This window comes from Papilio machaon, chromosome 16 (genome assembly GCF_912999745.1).
Source record: "Papilio machaon chromosome 16, ilPapMach1.1, whole genome shotgun sequence".
Classification (NCBI taxonomy): domain Eukaryota; kingdom Metazoa; phylum Arthropoda; class Insecta; order Lepidoptera; family Papilionidae; genus Papilio; species Papilio machaon.
The window spans coordinates 7,019,203-7,039,028 of NC_060001.1; the positions used below are offsets into that span (position 1 = coordinate 7,019,203).

A 19,826-nucleotide genomic window follows, 5' to 3' on the forward strand; every position below is an offset into this window, starting at 1 on the left:
ACCCAATATATACCAAAACTGAAGCTAATCCTGAACATCTCACGAACGTTGACGTCATAGTTTCATAGCGATGGTAATGAACGATTATATTCGAGTTACGATATGTATTTTTAAGTAATTAGTTGCTATAGTTTTTTTCTGCACAAACGTGATGACTCGACCTCGACTTGTCAATGTATACGCACTTTACCAAGGATAGGGTATCAATTAATTTTAGCAATGTAACAACTGTTCGAATGGACCTTACGAAAGCTGTCCTAACTCTTATCAGCATTGTTTTGTTCGACGCCAATAGATTTCATTGCTAACCACGAACGGAAGGCAATTAGGTAATAATAGTTTTCTGTCTACAATACGAGTATAGTAGATTTTTAGGAGCTGGAAACTGTTTTGGAACATTGATGTCTCTTGATTTTTTATTATTATTAAAAAGAATAATACACAACAAACACCTATAACCCAGAGGTAGGCAAAGATCACGAACCTCCATTTTGTGGCCAAATGAACTTTCGCAATCCACTTTTCGCCATTTCGGGAGACGGAACGTGACGGGTGGCGAGCCACGTCGCCGTATTTTTCTCCCGGGAATTCACACAAATGTGCAGGTTGCATCACGATGTTTTCGTTCACCGTACGAACCTCGGATAAATGTACATATGAAAATCGAAAATCGAAAAACACATTGGTATCTGGCGGTATTCGAACTCAGGACCTGCAGATTGCAAATCAAGTGCTTAATCCCTGATCCACCGACGCTCAACAGAACGCTAAACAGAATAAATATCTTCTTAATAAATATTTTTAATGGCGCCATTTACCATCTACACCACCTTAATAGATGGCAATCTTCAACCGTTCGGTTTTCGCGGCAATTCCTGCCTCGCACTGCGGCGTTATGGAATGATCTATCCTCGGCATTATTTCCAAACAACTTAGGGCCCTTCAAGCCAGCGTACTTCGCGGTTCCTCTGATGTTGGGGATGTCCATCGGCTTCGGTGACCTCTTTTAATTTAAACCCTACTCGTTCGCACCCTATTCTTAAATAAAAAAAACGATTTTACAATCTGGAATTTATTTAGATTAATTAAATCAATTTTAAATATCTTGCTCTATTTAATAATCCACTAGATATTCTAAACTTTATTAGTAATATTTCAAGTAACAATAATACTAAGGGCTTTTAATGTATCTCGATGGCAAAATACAAGTTTTCTTTTTTCTGCCATCTATATATATAAAAGAAAGTCGTGTTAGTTACACTATTTATAACTCAAAAACGGCTGAATCGGTTTGACTGAAAATTGGTGAGCAGGTAGCTTAGAACCAGGAAACGGACATAGGATAGTTTTTACCCCGATTTCTATTTTTTATTCCGCGCGGACGGAGTCGCGGGTAAAAGCTAGTATATTAATATTCCATGATACAGCTGTGAAATATTGTCAAAAGTCAGTGTTGAAATATATTATGTTTATTGAAACCTAATACATATAACGCAACATATATATCAACTAACAAATATAGAATTTCGCGGCGTTAATAAAGTGCTTAAATTGATGCGGACACGCCTGAATCGTTTCGCATAGAGTATCAAATAAATCTGTAATAGAGCGGGCGTTCGAAATATGATTATGGACGAAAGCTGGTACGGAATCACGGTCTGTAATGTCACGTTTATAGATACACTAGCTGTCGACCGCGACTATTTCTGCTTGGAATTTAAAAAAAAAACTTAATAAGTAGCCTATGTGTTCTCCCTGACTATGTTCTATATCTATGCCAAATTTTATCAAGACCCGTTGAACCGTTCCGGATATACCTTCAAATAAACATCCATCCATCCATCTAAACTAAACATTTGAATTTGTAATATTAGTAAGATAAATCTTGAATGTCTTTGTTTCGCGAATACAAACGTAATCAAATACGAGCATCGAGACGTTGAAAAAATACAAGAAGTATTCATCAAAACGTGAACTTCAATAATTCGTTCATCAAAAAAATATTTTTGTTCGTTAGTATTTAAGCACGTTTCAAATTAACGATGCATCTAGTTTCGTAGACAATTTTGATGGTGCATAATACGCTTTTGTTCACGAAGTTACTGACATGATGGATATAATTTTCTTTTATGACTTTTATGGCGTGTAAGAGTAACTCTAGTGCTTACACAGGAGCCCCGGATTGGGTTGTTAATTCATTATTATTACCAGATTAGTTACTATGGGAGCTGTGGACATAGATGACACTAAATTACAGTAGTTCTATAGCAACCCCCTATCAATGTCAATAAAGTATCATAACTGTCTTATTATGTTTTTTCTTTGATGTAATTTTCACCCAAATTACTTTTCAATATTTTCTTACTAAACAAATTATGATAGTAGCGCCTCTCTCAATCGATTTCGATCTCGGGTTCGATGTGTTTCTTGGACTATACAAGTCGTTTTACATCAAAGAAAAGTTAAAGCACAAACTCCTATTATTTATAGTTCTAGTAGTCTACAGTTTTTTAAAATTATACAATACATAACTTTGAACCGGATTTAATTAATCTATCGATTCAAATAAGGCTTTATAAGACTTATTTAGAAAGTAATCGTATATAGTTTGAATAAAATGCATCAAATACAATTCTCACCTAATTCACGTGTCTACCTTGAGTAAATAATTAACATAAAGTAACCGAGACAGTCACGGAATCAACCTAATTGGGAACATTCAGTACCACATCACGCAAACCCGTCCCTTACACTCAGTGTGTCACGAGCTTAATATAATCATAATAAATAATTGACGATCGATCGTTATTCATTTAAAGTCGTGAACACCAGTGTTAACCAAAAGGTAGATGCTCTGTTCATTTCAGTACAGAAACTAGCTATGCCTAGCGGTTTTACTCGCCCGCAATTATTTCTCATTTAACTTGTTATTTAGTTCACCTCATAAAGGCCATCGCGTGATGTTATAAAAGTGTTTTTTTTTTATTTTATTTATTTATTCAAATCATGAAGTATTAAGACTGAAAGACCGATTGAAGTATTACGCCCTTAAATGAAATTGCAGCAAAAATAAAATAATGTAATTAAACAAAGATTTCAAAGACTTTCTACACGTATTAAATCTGTGATCACCTTTTGTTTGTTACATTTAAATTTGAATCGATTTATAAATATTTAATGTGTATTAAAGATGTTTAAAATATTATTATTCATATTAAGTACATACTTAATGAGTATGTTAAATAACCAATTAATTTGGCTCTTATAAAAAAACTTAAAATCACTCAGCGCCTGTCATGTTTCTAACATAAACGGAAGCGTCAAGCTTTGCCTTTTTTTATAATTCAATAAGTGGCAAATTTATATAATGTGTTATCTCAACACATAATGACTTACCGTGGGCTTCTGAGATTAAAATCTTTGTATTAAACAGATCGTCATCTCTGTCTGTCACCTTGACAAAACAGAAATAACAATAAGTTTTAAACGGAGATTTTGGTCTGAAAAACCCACGGTTAGTCTTGTAATAATATTCATTACTGTTATTAAACATATTAATAAAAATTGAGTGCCTATAATTAAAAAATTTTTTTGATACACATGTTGTGTTCGCGTTGCTGTTAACGATAAATATTTTTTTTTAAATTTCTGTCTGCGTGACTGAATGTCTGTCAGCAAGGCCGCATTTGTTCCGGGTAATCTCAAGAACGGCTGGACCGATTTTGACGGGATTTGGGCGGGAAGGTAACTGTTACACGCGGGCATATTATAGGCTACTTTTTTTTACACATTTTTACACATAAATTTGGCACTGACGAAGTAACAGGTGAAGTTTCTGTTAAAAATTGTATCCTTTAACTCTTTAGCATTTAAATTTATACATCGAGAAATATATATATTTAGGCATTTCTAATGTTACTTGTGTATTATGCATATCATCTATGGATAGATGGATCTATGGATGGGTATCTATGGGTATGACAACTACTTATAAGCTTGTATTAACTATGATAGTGATATCACACTATGATGTTATAATATTTTGTCAGACCAATTAGGAACAGGAAAATAAATATAAACCTATAATTGTTATCGAAACGTGAATGAATCATTCAAATTTGTAGACATATAATTATTAAAAATTAAAAATTATATTCGCCGTTGAATCTTAAACGCGGAACCGTTTAGAAGCTTATTAATTTGATATTCAAATCTGTAGTAATATCTATCGTAGCTAAAGTTGTGTTATTTGAACGTGAACTCTTGAACTCTTATATTTTGATGTGCATTACATTACATTTACAAGACTTAAATCAATTTTTAAATACTTATAAGCTTCTAGTGTCTGTAAAATCACATGAAACCTATTGTTATCCCTTTCATTTATCTCACTGTCGTTATCACTGACAATAAATGATTTAAAACTAAATTCATAACATAACTCGTACTTGAAACTCTTTCATCATCAGCTCAATATACGTTCTCACGGAGAAGCTCGGAACTCACTCTGAGTTAGGGGTGGCCGTAGTCAATCATGCTGGCCTAGTGTGGTTGCATCTCGATGTTTTCCTCCACCGTAAGAACGAATAAATGCACATATGTAAATCGAAAATCCAAAAACACATTGCTAAATGACGGGATTTGAGCCTTGGACCTGTATATTACAAGTGCTTAACCCATTAGCTATCGACACTCCCTGTTGAAACTCTAAATTCAATTCTGATTACATTTTAAAAGCATTGAAAAATATGCAATTGCTCTTTTTATTCTGTACTTGATTAATGGTTTGACAGCGAAGTCATTACTATATAAGGCTCTTGTGCCATACTCTTATCTATATTACACTGACTAAGATCAACACCTCTGAGACGTCTGAATATGCACATGTATGCATAATTATTCATTTTTATTGAACTTCATAATATGGTTTGAAGGTCTTGTGGTGAATTTTCATTTATTTTATTTCCTTTTTTAAGCTAATCTCCTGTAAAAAAGTTATGACGCTATGTAAAAAAAAATATTTCTGCTATGGAAACCTAAGATTATTGATCTTGGAGAAGGTCAGCTTTCGGGGTGTGTTGGCTGATCTCAATGCAGATGCTATATGCCTACTCCGAAATGACATGTAGTAACAGTGACTTAACTAAATCTGAGAACCACGCTTTGTGGTACAACGTATTATTTTTAATAAATTATATTTTGATATAGTCAACAGCAATTTACTCATGACCTTATACACGCCATTTCACGGCTCCAATAAGTATTCTGGCACCTCAAAAGACAAGCTCCATAACGCTGTTGATGTGTGAGGTTCCACAATTATGAGGCTTCACCTCACTTATAAATAACTCTCTCGACGCATGGCGAAAAATTTAACTTATCCCGATTTCAATAAAACCTCTTGATCTGATGTAAAATAATAACATTGCAACGCTTGATTAGCATACAAATCAAATTGTGGCATCTCAACTCTGCGAATTCGTTTCAACAATGGTCCCACAGTACGTGTTTGCACCATAAACGAAAGATCTGCGAAATCCATGCTCTTATTTGCAACGAATTGATAACCTTTATGGTGCAAGGCCAATAACTTTAAGCTTCTTTATAGACATATATTTGATTTAATAATGTTCGGAAGAATTTTTAGCATAATTGGGCTTTTTGAGATTTATTCCAAAAAAAAAACTTATCATTTTATATTACCATCAGGATTAAAGAGGTGTGCCAATTTTTTAATTAATCTATTACCAGGTGTGATTTTATTTCCTAGGTTTTTTTTGTCACATCTACAGACGCTTGGTCCGTACTCTTTTTTGCACAGGTTTTAGTTATCTTTTTTTTAATTATAATTCCTAGATTTTACTCAATTATAAGATTAAAAAATAAAATTAAGTTTAATAACTTGAATTCAATGAACTCATTGAGAATTAATTCTTCACAGAAAGATAATATATCCTCTTCCTATGGCACCCCTCCCGCAAATCCAATTTCTTTCCCTTCCTTTTCTTATAAGAAAAAGGATGGGAAGAGCAAGAGAACTAAAATTAGGCTTCCGGCACGCACACTTATCAGACATGAAATTGTTGTACCGGTTGTGCCAGCCCTTTCGTGCAACGGATGTTGTTGGTGGTTTCTACCACTGTTGAAAAAAAAATACTAGTCACTAGTTATAAACATTTAAAATTACAATAGGACCATTAAAAAGCTACTGAGAATCGACTACAATATAGTAGAGATATGCATACATTCCATAAAAAAGTACTAAGTAATCTTGAATCGTCATGTCCATGTTTGGTAATATTTGGATTCCTTAACATCAGTTCAACAAAGCTGTTCAAGTCCTTGGCACAACAAAACTGTTCTAGTAGCATCTGTCATCTGTATATCAAAGCTCCGACGTAGAGGTCACTTCATAAATAGTCATAAGGCTCATCCTAACCCTAAAAGGAGATCAGCTCCTCAAAAGGGAGAAGTCTTTTTGCTTAGAGATTCCTATTTTGGTTCGTGTTTTCATACTACGAATTCCGAATCATTGAGCAATTACTTAAATGTATTTGCTTTATTTATGTTGTTTAAATTACGTTTTTTATTAGGAAATACTCGAAATATATTGGATCTTAATATTATCTTACTAATATTATAAATGCGAAAGTTTAGATGAAAGGGTGTTTGTTTGAATATATACCCAGAACGGCTCAACGGATCTTGATGAAATTTGGCACAGATGTAGAACATAGTCTAGAAGAACACATAGATGTAGACTATTACGTTTGTTTTAAATTCCGCGCGGACAGAGTCGCGGGCGACAGCTAGTAAATTACACAGTACACAAGAAAATTGGATCCAGGAAAAACACCGGTGTGGTATCTGTGCCATGAGTCCATCATTAGAAGATGACACTAAAAGAAGAATAATTTTCAGTACGGAACTGTGATACTAAATGTGTTAATCGAAAATCTTCTTGAAAATCACAGCGACATTTCTCACAATAATCATGTCGCAAGCCACTGGTTTTACTGACTAAAGAACAAAATGTTGGCGACGCGTGTCTGTGTACGAAACTATGACTAAAATTGCCGGGTTTCGAAGATTTACATTACTTGTGTACGAAGAGCTTAAAAAGCAATTTATATGTATGTGGTGGAAAGGAAAGAAAAATAATTGCTTTAGGAAATTAATCCTTATACTTATAACATACATACTGTGGTGTTACAATAAATGTTTAAACAAATACAGTCATGTCGTCTGTAACTCGTTTAATTTTTATTCCTAATATTTATAATAATATTTTACTCTTTATTTAATTCTACTTATCTTAATTCTTTTATTAATCTGAATTCTAATTTTAATAGTATTTCTTATTTTATTAATTAAACGGTTAAGTAAAAAGTAAGGAAAGAATACTTCAAATTGTAAACTTTTTTTAAATCAAAGCACAGGTGTAAGTTTGACAGTTTTTAACATAAGAAACAACTGAATAATGTCTCAACTGTGACTTGTTCGGTTACTTCTTACTAATATTATAAATACGAATATTTAGATAGATGGATGGATGTTTTTTGTAGAGTATAGTATGGAAGAACACATAGGCTAATTATTAAGTTTGGAAGGGCGTGAAGTGGAAGCTATTCCGCGTTTCGTCTGATGAGTGTGGTGCCGGAGGCCTAATTTTAGTCCTCTTTCCCTTCCCACCCTTTTCTTATAAGGAAGGATGGGAAGGGGAGGTGGATTTGATGGAGGAGGAGATGCATAGGAAGGTTAAATATTCTGTTTTTGTGCGTCCCCTCCTTCGTCGATTGGGGCATCTGCAATTGCGAATGTCTATTGGCAGCGGTCGCTTCGCCGCTTCCTCGTTTGCCACCTTATAATATAAAAAAAGTTTTTTTTAATTCCTCGTGGACGGAAATGCGGGCGACAGCTAGTTTAGGTACACATTAGGGAATTTTCCCGGAACTGTAGTAAATTATCAAATACTTTATTTCAGTTAATGTATAGACATCTGGTGGTATTAATAAAATTCTGTTAAATGTATTTTATTTACTACAACGCCATCTATCGGTAGTTTGCCGTGTCACAGCAAAGCTTTTAAGTCTTGCAGACTTTGTTGTACGATTTTTTTTTTTAATTTAATAATTAAAATTTTGAAGCTATAATTGCATATATTAGTGTAACGTTTCCAAGATTGCCGATCTGGTATTGGTCTACATATTTTGCCTTATGATGATATTATTGATGATGAGGTTATCTTTGCCATTATTTTCAATTAATGTTGTAAGTGTTTTTTTCTTTAGGTTTATTTCAGAATTGAAAATCCAAAGAAATTTGCTAAATTCTCTTTATTACATTCATATTTACAAACTTAATACTACAGCATCGTATAATTTTTTTATACATTTTTTCTTATACCTAGTACTGTCCATTTACAACGCCGCGTATAAACTATTTCTAAGTTTTTTTTTTTTTAACAGTTGAAAGATACTAATGAAAATAGATAATGGATAAGAGTGATTTTGAGATCAACAGAGTGTATGACTTTAAAGAAGAATTTCTATTTGTAAATAGACATTGAGTATTTAAATAAATCAGCACAATATCGGTTCACAGCTTAATTCGTCGCAGGTTTAACACATAATGACGATAGAGGGAGTAACAAGAGAAGAACGAAGAAATATGACGCCTAAAAGAAAAAAAACCATCTCATTCCGAAACTTCGCGATATTTCAAAAGGTTCTAATCGTGTATCGCAATCGTTTAGAAATTTTGCTCTTCGTATCGGTGGTTTAGAGGAAAGAGTAGTACATCTTAAAGATATTCTAAAAGCGTATTTCAGACCTTATTAATTATCCCTCGTCATCATTACTACATATTTAATAACGGTAGCCGGTTTGAGAGTTGAAGTTTCCGTTGCCTGATCCTCTGGGACCGGCGTTAGGGGTTAGGTACTGGCGAGAGGTAGCGCCGGCACCAAAGGAGGTACCCCTGGAGCCGAATCCTGAGCCACCAGCTCCGAAACCGGAACCGCCAGCACCGAAACCGGAACCGCCAGCACCGAAGCCGGAACCACCAGCACCAGCACTGCCATCACCGAAACCTGATCCTCTGGAACCGGCTCCGAAACCACCGGAGGGAGCGCCGTACTGACCAGAGGGGCCGGATGAGTAGCCACCGCTGCCAGCGCCGGCACCTTCACCGCGGTAAGATCCTGAAACAATTGAAACAGAAGATTACACAAATGTAAAAAAACTAATAACTACAAAAAAATACGTTAAAGTCAAACTACAGTAATATTCTTCTATTATTTTTGACCTTTTGCAATCAAATGGAAAAGGAAACGAGTGCGGCTTCTTGAACTATTTTCCATTGCGAAACACCATTACAAATATCTTCGCGCTTATATGGAATTGACTTAGCAAGGTTCGTTGGGGCCATAGAACAAAAGGTTAACTGTTAAATATTTATGTGATAATACGAATGGAAGAAAATAATTGGATTCTTTCTTTTAATTTTCATCTTCGCCGAACTCAAGCTTGATGATATTGATTTTACTAAATTTCGAACCCGAAAGTTAGCTGCAGAAAGCATTGAATTTGGAAAATGGAAAGAAAGATTAAGAATATTCAGTTATTCGACATTTTTAGCGCCTAGATTTTGAAGTTAAATTCTAGATTACTAGTCATCAATTCTATACCAATAAAATATATTATATATATATATATATATATATAGTTTTGTTTCAAAGTGAAACCTATATACAATATATATTTTAAGAATAAATAATGTATAACGCTAACTTCCTAGCCCAACATCAGTAACATGCGAAAGCTCATCAAGGCCTTGCACGCAAACCAGATCTTTTTATTGTAGTTTTAATACGTAATAACATTTAAGCGTTAAAACGAATAAACATAGTTATGGTAATTATATAAATAGATAAATTAAAAACTTTATCATTTCTTGAAGAAGGTATATCAGAAATATTATTTTACGAATTAAACAAAAAAAAATTGGATTGTTCTATAGTAACAAACTTAATCTTGGTAAGCTATAAATATTTTCAAATAATTCAACTTAACTAGGCTACAAATCTTTTGTTAATTTATTTAACAAAACTTATATATTGCGGTCAAGTTATAAGTAAAATTGCTCATGTAAAAATTGCAGCAACTAAGTTACTTATGACCCTTAGTGATGAGTTTATGCAAAAGCAACTCAAGACAATGCTTATGCAATAGTCAATTTACTACAATTACAATTCATAAGATGATTAGACAACACCAAATGAGATTTCTTATTTGTAATACGAATGTTATTAAGTAAGATGGAAAATATAGCCCAAAAATATGTCTTGTGTTCCGTAGTAAAGAAATAAACTTTACGGTAGAATTAAACTATATAATATTTGGTGATAAAACTTAGATATTCCGAAATGAAATTAGTTTATTTACACTTTAAAATAAAACATCAGACTACAAAACTACTTTCTTTCCATAGTATTAAGTATCTAAATAAAATTTAATAAAGTTTATTAGAAAAAAGCGTAAGCAAATTAAAAATATTTCCACGAATACACTTGTCAATTGGATTTTTTTAAAAAGAAACTTAATAAGTAGCCTATGTTTTCTTTCAGACTATGTTCTACATCTGTGCCAAATTTCATCAAGATCCATTCAGCCGATCCGGAGATACATTCAAACAAACATCCATCTAAACATTCACATTTATAATATTAGTAAGGCTAGGAAAAATTAATCATTGCATTGCTACAAATTTTTCCCTCAATTAACGGAACTGTAATTAATTGTTACAATTATGTGAAACAAGCTAAGTGAAAATTAGTTATTTCCACATCGCAATATTTAATGACCTATGTCTTTTGTTCTAGACTTCTCACACCGAGTTCCCAAACACTAAATGGAAATGAGTCTGACATTTCAGATTGAACTATATTATAACAATGATATATACCTGCATTAAGATGACGCAAAATTATCATTGTTAGGACAAATGTAACGGAAATATATCCATTTTCTCATACCGATATTAAGTAATATCGGAGTTAATGTTGAATTAGTTTATATACATTTTTATTTACCTTTAATCTTACTATTATAAATGCGAATGTTTAGATGGATGGATGTTTGTTTGAAGGTATCTCTGGAACAGTTCAATGGATCTAGGTGAAATTTGGAAGAACACAGAGGCTACTTATTATGTTTTTTTTTCAATTACGCGAGGAAGAAGACGCGGGCGACAGCTAGTTATCAATATTTTTGTCACATAATTAGTGCGAAAAACCTACTTGTAAAGTCTTAATTTAAATAATTAGTACGACAATCTTTCTTTTGCTTTTAATTAAGATTAAGAATGCGTCTACCTTACTGATATTATAAATGCGAATGTTTGGAAGGATGCTTGTTACTAAGAACAGCGAAACGGATCTTGACGAAATTGGATATAAAAATAGAAAACAGTCTGGTAGAACACATAGGCTACCTATGATCCAGGTAATTTATAAATTCCCGTGGGCTACGTTTGATTAACGCATTTATTTAATAACTGTTTTATTTTTTAATTCCGCGTGAACGATGTTCGGGACAGTGCCAGTTCAACATAGATCATGCAAATTTCATTTAGGAAATGCAGAATTTTCAACATAAACCTAAGATTATTGCTATCAAACATGACAGTTTGAATAAGGTTCGTTATCCAAGTAATGCAACATATTTCTCACATAAATGATTACTCAGACATAATTAGACTTGCTTGATTAAGTATTTAATTGTAGTTAACACCAACATTGTATTCTATAAAACAATAGCCGATTTGAAAATGGGAAATTAAACTTTATATGTACATTGACAAGGTGTAAATTTCATAGAATGTGTACGTTTCCGAAAGGGCTTTTAGTTGAACATGAGACCTAGTTTACTGAGAACAAAATTCTCACACAGACGTTCACTTTTACATTTGATGAGCGACCTTTTTAAGGTAGCTTATCGGTCTCGGTACGATCCGACACTACTGCAGTCACGAAATGCTCTGTTATTCTAAATTATTCTAAACTAGCTTTTACCCGCGACTCCGTCCGCGCGGAATAAAAAATAGAAAACGGGGTAAAAATTATCCTATGTCCATTTCCTGGTTCTAAGCTACCTGCCCACCAATTTTCAGTCAAATCCATTTAGCCGTTCTTGAGTTATAAATAGTGTAACTAACACGAATTTCTTTTATATATATAGATGGACTCTGCTTGTGTTTGTTTACTGTGACTCTAGATTGACTATAACGCCCTGATTTTGGATGGCGCGGATTTTATAATAGTGTTAGAAAACTGTGTTCATTAAGAGATACTATTTTATTCGTGTTTTCAGGTGCTTGTTTGGTGCAAAAAAATTGCTGTCAACCTTAACCTTGTTTTATAACCCGTTTTAAAAATGGAAACTATGAATTATTTTAATTCACTTAGAATCTAGAATTATATATTGTAATGTTCGTAAAATTCTTAATATGGTCTATCTACTGTCATAAAGATTGAAATGACCATCTAAATACAGCGAATAACCGCATATTAACCTTGCGACCGTCATTACTGTGTATCGGATTTTTGTAGGATATCCACATTTTAATGGAAATTTGAATTAATTTCAATTACTTTATCCTACGTCATTAAACTGTTCAAGATTTTCTACATCATTTTTTTTTTATATTTTTTTATCTACAATCTTATGTTAAAACCTAAATCATCTAATTTTAATTAACAATTATTAATTAAAATTATTAATTAATGTTAAATTATGTAATTTTACTATTAAATTTCAGTAAACTAAAAATAACTAAATAAAAAATTATATATTTTGTTGACTTTGATTTCTCAACAAAAACAAAAGAAATGTATATATATAAAAGAAAGTCGTGTTAGTTACACTATTTATAACTCAAGATCGGTCGAACTGATTTAGCTGTAAATTGATAGGGAGGTAGCTTAGAACTAAGAGATGGACATAGGAACATTTTTTTTATTCCGCGCGGACGGAGTCGCGGGTAAAAGCTAGTGTATTATAAAAGTCATGTACCAATATTTATGTTTGATCTCTATTTCTTAATCCATGTAATCATAGTCACACGATTACGAGTAGCAGTACAGATGAGCAAGCGGTACTGCAATTGCGTCATTGCGATCGCAACACGGCCAGCGAAAAGCCATAGGTCAATAGATTGATAGCAGCACGCTGCGAATTTATAGGCTGCTATGGTATCTAAACTAGTCTAGACACGATTACGCACTTAAATGCTTTGATTCATCTTCACTTTCATGTATTAATTTAGAATTCATTTATTAATTTCGAAAGTGCAAATACGAGTTTGTTTGTGAAAATGTATGGTTGACAAAAACTAAAAAGAGTGTCAAAATCTTGCCACAAAATTGTTTTTTCCCTCCCTCCCTCTACTTTTATTTTTTGTCTTATTCGTAACTATTTTTGTGGTAGTTAAACTAAAAAACAATTTTTGTATATAGCATTCAAGCGATGTTTTCGTTTTTACGGATACGTTATAACTGAGCACGTTTTTTTTTTCCAAAGAAACAAAATTTAATTACATTACGAATAAGAACTAATGGCTAAAGTATGGTATAGTAGCATTTCGTCTAATACTAGTAAAAAATATATAATGTTACTTCACAAATGAATAGTCACTATCTTTATAAATATTACGTCATACTTTTGTTTTTTTTTTTTAAATAAAAAAGTGCATATTTAATACTGTGCAATAGAAAAGCAATGGATTGGAAAATGTACCAACTGAACAATCATACGATTTATAAAAAATTTACTATTTTTTTCAACTTCCAATAATAGTAAGAATCGTACTATTACCACCACTGAGTTATAAAAGGTATTTATTTTAATACATTACTAAGTCCTACACTTTCTATGACATCTTGCGTACAAGTATATTGAACATTAAAATCACAATTTACTGGACATGTCCTTAAATCACTTCCTACAGTGTGAATTAGTTTTTTGTTCAGATTCATTAAAGTTATATAACCTTAGTAACGCATAACGAAGACTACCTTTTTAACGAACTTTATGCATTTTCTTAATCGGCGGAATTTCACTACAGTTTTTTTTTTTTTTTTGGTTTAGTAAAAGACAATCAAAATAATCCTAATAAAAAAGAACAATATTTAAGACTAGTTTAGAATTTTCCTTTGTGTGAATTTAAATTAGTTTGACTCGCAATATTAATGCTTGGATAGATGTATGAAATGTAACTTAATACGTGTTGTAACTATGCGTAAATAATACAGTTACTACAATGTCGATTTGTCAATTTTCTTATCCACGCATTTGAAACCAGTATTGAGAACAGTTTTTAATGGGCATATAAGGCTTGATCTCTAAATTTATGTGAACTATACGAGTAGCTTAAACACGTATAATTTTTTTCTTTCCTTAGTACAGAAGAATATATCAAGAATAATCAAGAAAATAGCATCTTCAGATATCATTGAGCACAATACATCATGCAAAATGATGTGGTCAATCACCAGTTAACTTATTGTGTAAAGGACATGCCGATCAATTCGATGAAAACAGTTACATAATTGATGCGTTAAGAGATGTAACTTTTTTCATCAGATGGTTCTATGTGGTTTTAAAATATGTAGTTAAAGTTTAACTCACCATCATCAATGATACCAGCAGCTTCATCGCGGGCGTTCTGTTCCAGGGATTTCAAGATGGCCTCCGGGATCGGGGGAGGTGTGGGAAGGTGAGCGCCCTGGGGCTGGAATCCGTTCTCATCAGCAGTGTAAGTGATGCTGTAGTCTTGACCATCATCACCCTTGTAAGCGAAACTGCCCTGAGACTGGACACCGTTGGTCGCCACTCCGGATGCATCAGCACGGATACCGTTGGACGTCTCGAATTCGTAAGCAAAATTGTCTCCATTGATTTCGTTGTTCAGTCGTAGAATTTGAGCGCCAGCGTCGGCGGATTGTCTGGCGTTGTAACTGCCAGCGTTGTAGTTTCCAGCACCTCCAGCGCCGCTGTAACTTCCTGCACCTCCAGCGCCGCTGTAACTTCCCGCACCTCCAGCTCCGCTGTAGCTCCCTGCACCTCCGAATCCTGAGACACCTCCGGCACCTCCGAAACCTCCTGCACCTCCGGCTCCACCGAAGCCGCCAGCGCTACCAAATCTACCCGGTGCACCGGCACCTCCACTGAACCCGTTGCCTCCGAATCCTGAGCCTGCGCCTCCTCTGGGAGGGAGGTAGGTGTTGTCTAGGCGAGCGGCAGAGCACACTCCCAGCACGGCGGCTACCACGAACTGAATAAGGAAATCACAAAATTTTATCCACAACAAGTCAGAAAAAGCGATGCGCACTTTTTATTTTGGTTGCTAGTATCTAGAAAGAATTAGTAAGATTCAAAAATTCATTTGTAATTAGTATTTTCTACAATTTTAAAGTAATTATAATACTAGTGAAATAGAAAATATTGTGGAAGATATTGTCAAACTATGTGTTTAAATACAATAAAAGAATAAAAATACAAAACAATTTATAATATCTATTGATATGAATACTCTTTAAACAAAGTAAACACTAATCCTGCTTTAAATGGCGTGCTCCAAATTGACCTTTAGTTACGAAAGTGAATCATTTGACCCTTCCATTTGGAGTATTGTTAAATATATCAGACCGATACTTGAATATAGCAAAATTATTTATCAAAAAAATACGTTATTAAATTTAATATTTTTGTTAAATCAATATTTAAGAGATCATAAGGATTTTTTTATAATTCATAATATTTATGGAAATTAAATTTGACATATTATTTTTAAAATATTAATATCTTAGAAATCTCTAAAAAAAATATTTATAAAAAAATCTCAACTTAATTTTACAATTCAAAATATTAAAAAATAATTATTTAAATCCAGCCAGCAGTGACTTACCAGCTTCATTTTAAATATTATTGTATAAAAGTAATTGTTGTACTGCGGCTTGACTGCTCGCGGCTGACTGTGGTATCTGCAAGAAGACCTGGTGGTTATATACCTCGCATCTTGCCTTAGAACGCCACTGAAAAAGGCATCACGGCCGTTAAATTGCAATACAGTGTATCACCGGAATCGCTGGGCTTGTCTCAAAGATGCGTTTGTTCACTTAACAGGTTATTAGTAATTAAACGTTTAAAGAATATTTAAAAAAATAAAAAATAAAATAATTTTGGTGCATGTTGAATTTTTTAATAGTATTAATGGTTATTTTATTATATTTTTAATTACATTTAAATTTTTCAATAATTTAAACTATTAAATTCCGGTATACTTTATAAAAAAAACAGTGTAAAAAAAATTACTTCACTACCGGATTACGTGGGTTACTATGAGATCGAAGGTTCTTTTCTGTAATGTTTTATATATTCAATTACTAAGTATATGATATTGTTATAATAAATAATTGTACCATAGACAAGCGTAATAAAATCAAGGACAAGTGAGTGTCTTTCTGTTTTCGCAAACCCTTACTCCGACATAATATATTTGTGCAGTTTCTGCTAACGACCGCAAGATGGCGTAACATCTGGATCGACCACGAATACGTGCTCATCAGGACATTAGCTTTACTGGCTTCGTAGTTTTGAAACAGTTCTTCAGAAATATAATGAATAGTAAATCAATTATTTTTATACATTAAAGGAATATTGACTCCAACCTTCTGCAATATCCTAACTACACTAATTGCCATACTCATAGTCTCTTAATTGTTGCAACAGCTCCTTAGTATAGGCGAATTTCTTGTTGTAATTCTTTAAAAAAAGGTTTGTCTCAGTGATCATTTAACGATATATCCGTAGAAATCTGTAAACTCTGCCTATCCCTCTGGATTACGAGCTTGATTATGTTGTTATTTTATTACTTAAAATTATTTCTCAAAGGCCGGCAACGCATCCACATGTCCACCTTATAAGTCGATAAACAACCTCAGTGTTCCCGCTGATCGTTTGCCCCATTATTCTATAAAAAAATTATAGAACATTACAATCCGGTTAAAACAATCTCTAAATAACTTGTTTGTATCAATTACATATATAAGTGACTGTAATGTTATATGTGAAAATATTAACGTATCAAATTAATATGTTATTGAATACGCGTAGGCATTTGCATAATAACATTTTATTAAGCGTTAGAATACAGAAGTATCCCTCTGTACATGTGTTTCTACTAACTAACAACAAAAATATATGTCATCCCTTTTAGTTCTCTTAGAAAAAAAGAAGACGACATATAAATACATAATTTAAATAGAGGGAAGTCACAGTTATATGCCGAAAGAGATTTTCATATCAGTTTTGGTTTATGCTGAAAATTAATATTTATTAATCTAATTTCAGTACTTTGAGTGCTCTTTCTCTGATCTATACCCTATTTAAATACTAAAAAAAATTAAAAAAAAATTGCGACATTTGCCAACAGCCATATTTGTTTTATTGAAGTCTAAATTCAATGTATAAAAGCGACTTATTAATAAACGCTTTATAGTTCTATTATTATTTATAAAGAACAGTTAATAATCTACATGACTGGCATGATGTCCATACATTCATATTTATTAAGTTATTATACAGTTTTAAATCATTTTATAATTACTACATTAATCAGCTGATGAGTTAAATCCTATTAAGCCTTGACACAGACGTACTAGATGTCCTTTTTATTACAACAAGCCAAGAATAAATCTATAGAAATAAATATAAGTTTGATGAAAGATTAAAAGATGGCGTTAAAAGCATTTTGTAAGACGAAATGCACAATATGTAACAGATTCTCAGGCGTCCGGTACAGCACGTTGCAACACCACGGAGATGCGAATCCACTTTATCTATTATATTATTATCGCGAGGACAATAATTACGGTGAATATCTTTTATCAGACATACGGACGAAAAGTTTGTCAAGCAAAAAATAAACAAAATTATTCTTACGGAGATGATCTCAGATAAAGATTTGATTTTATTAAGGTAGCTAGGCATTGCCAGTCGATGATCTAGGCTAGATCAAGGGGGAGTTCAGGTGTCATTAATATGGTCTTATTAAAAGTAGCTTTCATATCTTTTTAACACTTTTCAATTAGCTAGGAGGGGAGGGGGGTAGCTGTGGGGGTAGTAGAGGAACTTATAGTCAAACAAAGGTATCTGAGGTGGTAAGAGAGGCGATAATACATGGAGGTACACCTACATGGGCATTGAAAATGGCATGTTAAAAAACATTAAAAACAGCTACAGTACAAGAAAAATTTTGTGATTCTTATTTTAAACTAGCTTTTACCCGCGACTCCGTCCGCGCGGAATAAAAAATAGAAAACGGGGTAAAAATTATCCTATGTCCTTTTCCTGGTTCTAAGCTACCTGCCCACCAATTTTCAGTCAAATCGATTCAGCCGTTCTTGAGTTATAAATAGTGTAACTAACACGACTTTCTTTTATATATATAGATTGACAGAGGGGCGCCAGTGAGCTGTATAGCATAATTTATTTTGACTTACGAGTCCATAGTCAGGTATCCTTGTCGGTTTATACTAACTGAATTTCTTAGACTATTGGTGGGATTTCGAAAACCAAACGTCAATAATGTTCGAACTTGCTCGACGTTATTTCGGTTCGTATGTTATTGAGACTAACGTGAGAATGAAATTTATCGTTTTGAAACATTTTCTGTGCATCCGCAAAGTAGATTATGAAGTGTCATTATCATTGTATAGTTAAAATTGTATTACAATATATTTTTGAGTTATAAAAGTAAAATTCAATAAACAATAAAGTCCCACGACCGTTGCATTTAAAGAGTAAATGGAATTAACTCCAATCCAAGTGTAAGAAGCGAATTATTTTTCCCTTTTATTTTTAAATGTTCACTGCTGTAAAAAACTGTGAAACTCTCTGCACTTCTTTCTTTCACTCGTAAAAGACTGATATAACAATATATATTTGTAAGGTTTCAAAGTCTTAGAAGTCAGCGCATCTGTTACACGAATAGGTAGGCCCGCCCAGTACAATACCACAACCACACAGAAGATAGACGTCCAGTGGAAGTCATTCCGCGTTCCGTCTGATGAGTATGGTGAAGTTCAAATTTTCTTTCCCCTTTCTGTTAAGGAAAGGATGGTATGGGGTAACTCCTAATTATAAAAAGATGTTACAACAATGAAAGCCCACGGTAAAAAAGAAAAAACTTGATTTTTTATATATAAAAAATCTTGGATTTTTAGTTATAGGTTAGAAGTCTTAGCAACAAGATCTTTCAATAAAATCGCAGGACATCCTGCTAAAGTAATTACATCCTAGATGACTAAGTTATGCGTGACTTTAACTTACATGACGTCATCAAGTTAGACGAAGTCATCGCGATGATTAGATTTAGTTTTATAACATTATTAAAAATTTTTATTAGAAATGTTTTTTACCAAGTTAAGTGAGCAATTGCACGGTAATTTGAGCCGCTAATGAGCGATGGTGGTTATATGTTAGAATGCAATAATAAGCGTAATAAAACAGCTAAATAATCTGTAGTTTAATACTACGCTCATATAAAATTTTAGACACTTGTTTTTTTACATTCGTCAGCGTCAGTGGCGCAGTTTATTTCGATCCGGTCCAATCAAGCATCCAGGTTCTATCTCCGCCATGTACCAATGTATTATTAGATTTTCGAATTTAGTTACATCTTAGTAACATACGATATTCTTACGGTCAAGGAATATATCATAGATATGTGTGAAGTAAATTAAGCCATATTGGTCCAGCGAGGCG

The 19,826-nt window shown here is 33.1% G+C and overlaps 1 protein-coding gene across 1 annotated transcript; it reads right to left on the bottom strand.

Annotated features, from left to right (window-relative positions):
* Nucleotides 1-8,382: 8,382 nt before the first annotated feature.
* Nucleotides 8,383-16,023, bottom strand: LOC106716583 (pupal cuticle protein 36-like). Its single transcript, XM_014510118.2, has 3 exons — nt 15,967-16,023; nt 14,688-15,333; nt 8,383-9,202 (listed from the first exon to the last, which is right to left on the bottom strand). Exons 1-3 carry the CDS (start codon nt 15,973-15,975, stop codon nt 8,868-8,870), a joined length of 990 nt encoding a protein of 329 aa, XP_014365604.2. The 5' UTR covers nt 15,976-16,023; the 3' UTR covers nt 8,383-8,867.
* Between the last annotated feature and the right edge of the window lie 3,803 nt (nt 16,024-19,826).

Excerpts from the sequence above, each read along its gene's own strand:
- LOC106716583 (XM_014510118.2), bottom strand. Across the intron at positions 9,203-14,687 it reads TGCTGGTATCATTGATGATG|GATCTTACCGCGGTGAAGGT; the intron begins GTGAGTTAAACT and ends CAATTGTTTCAG.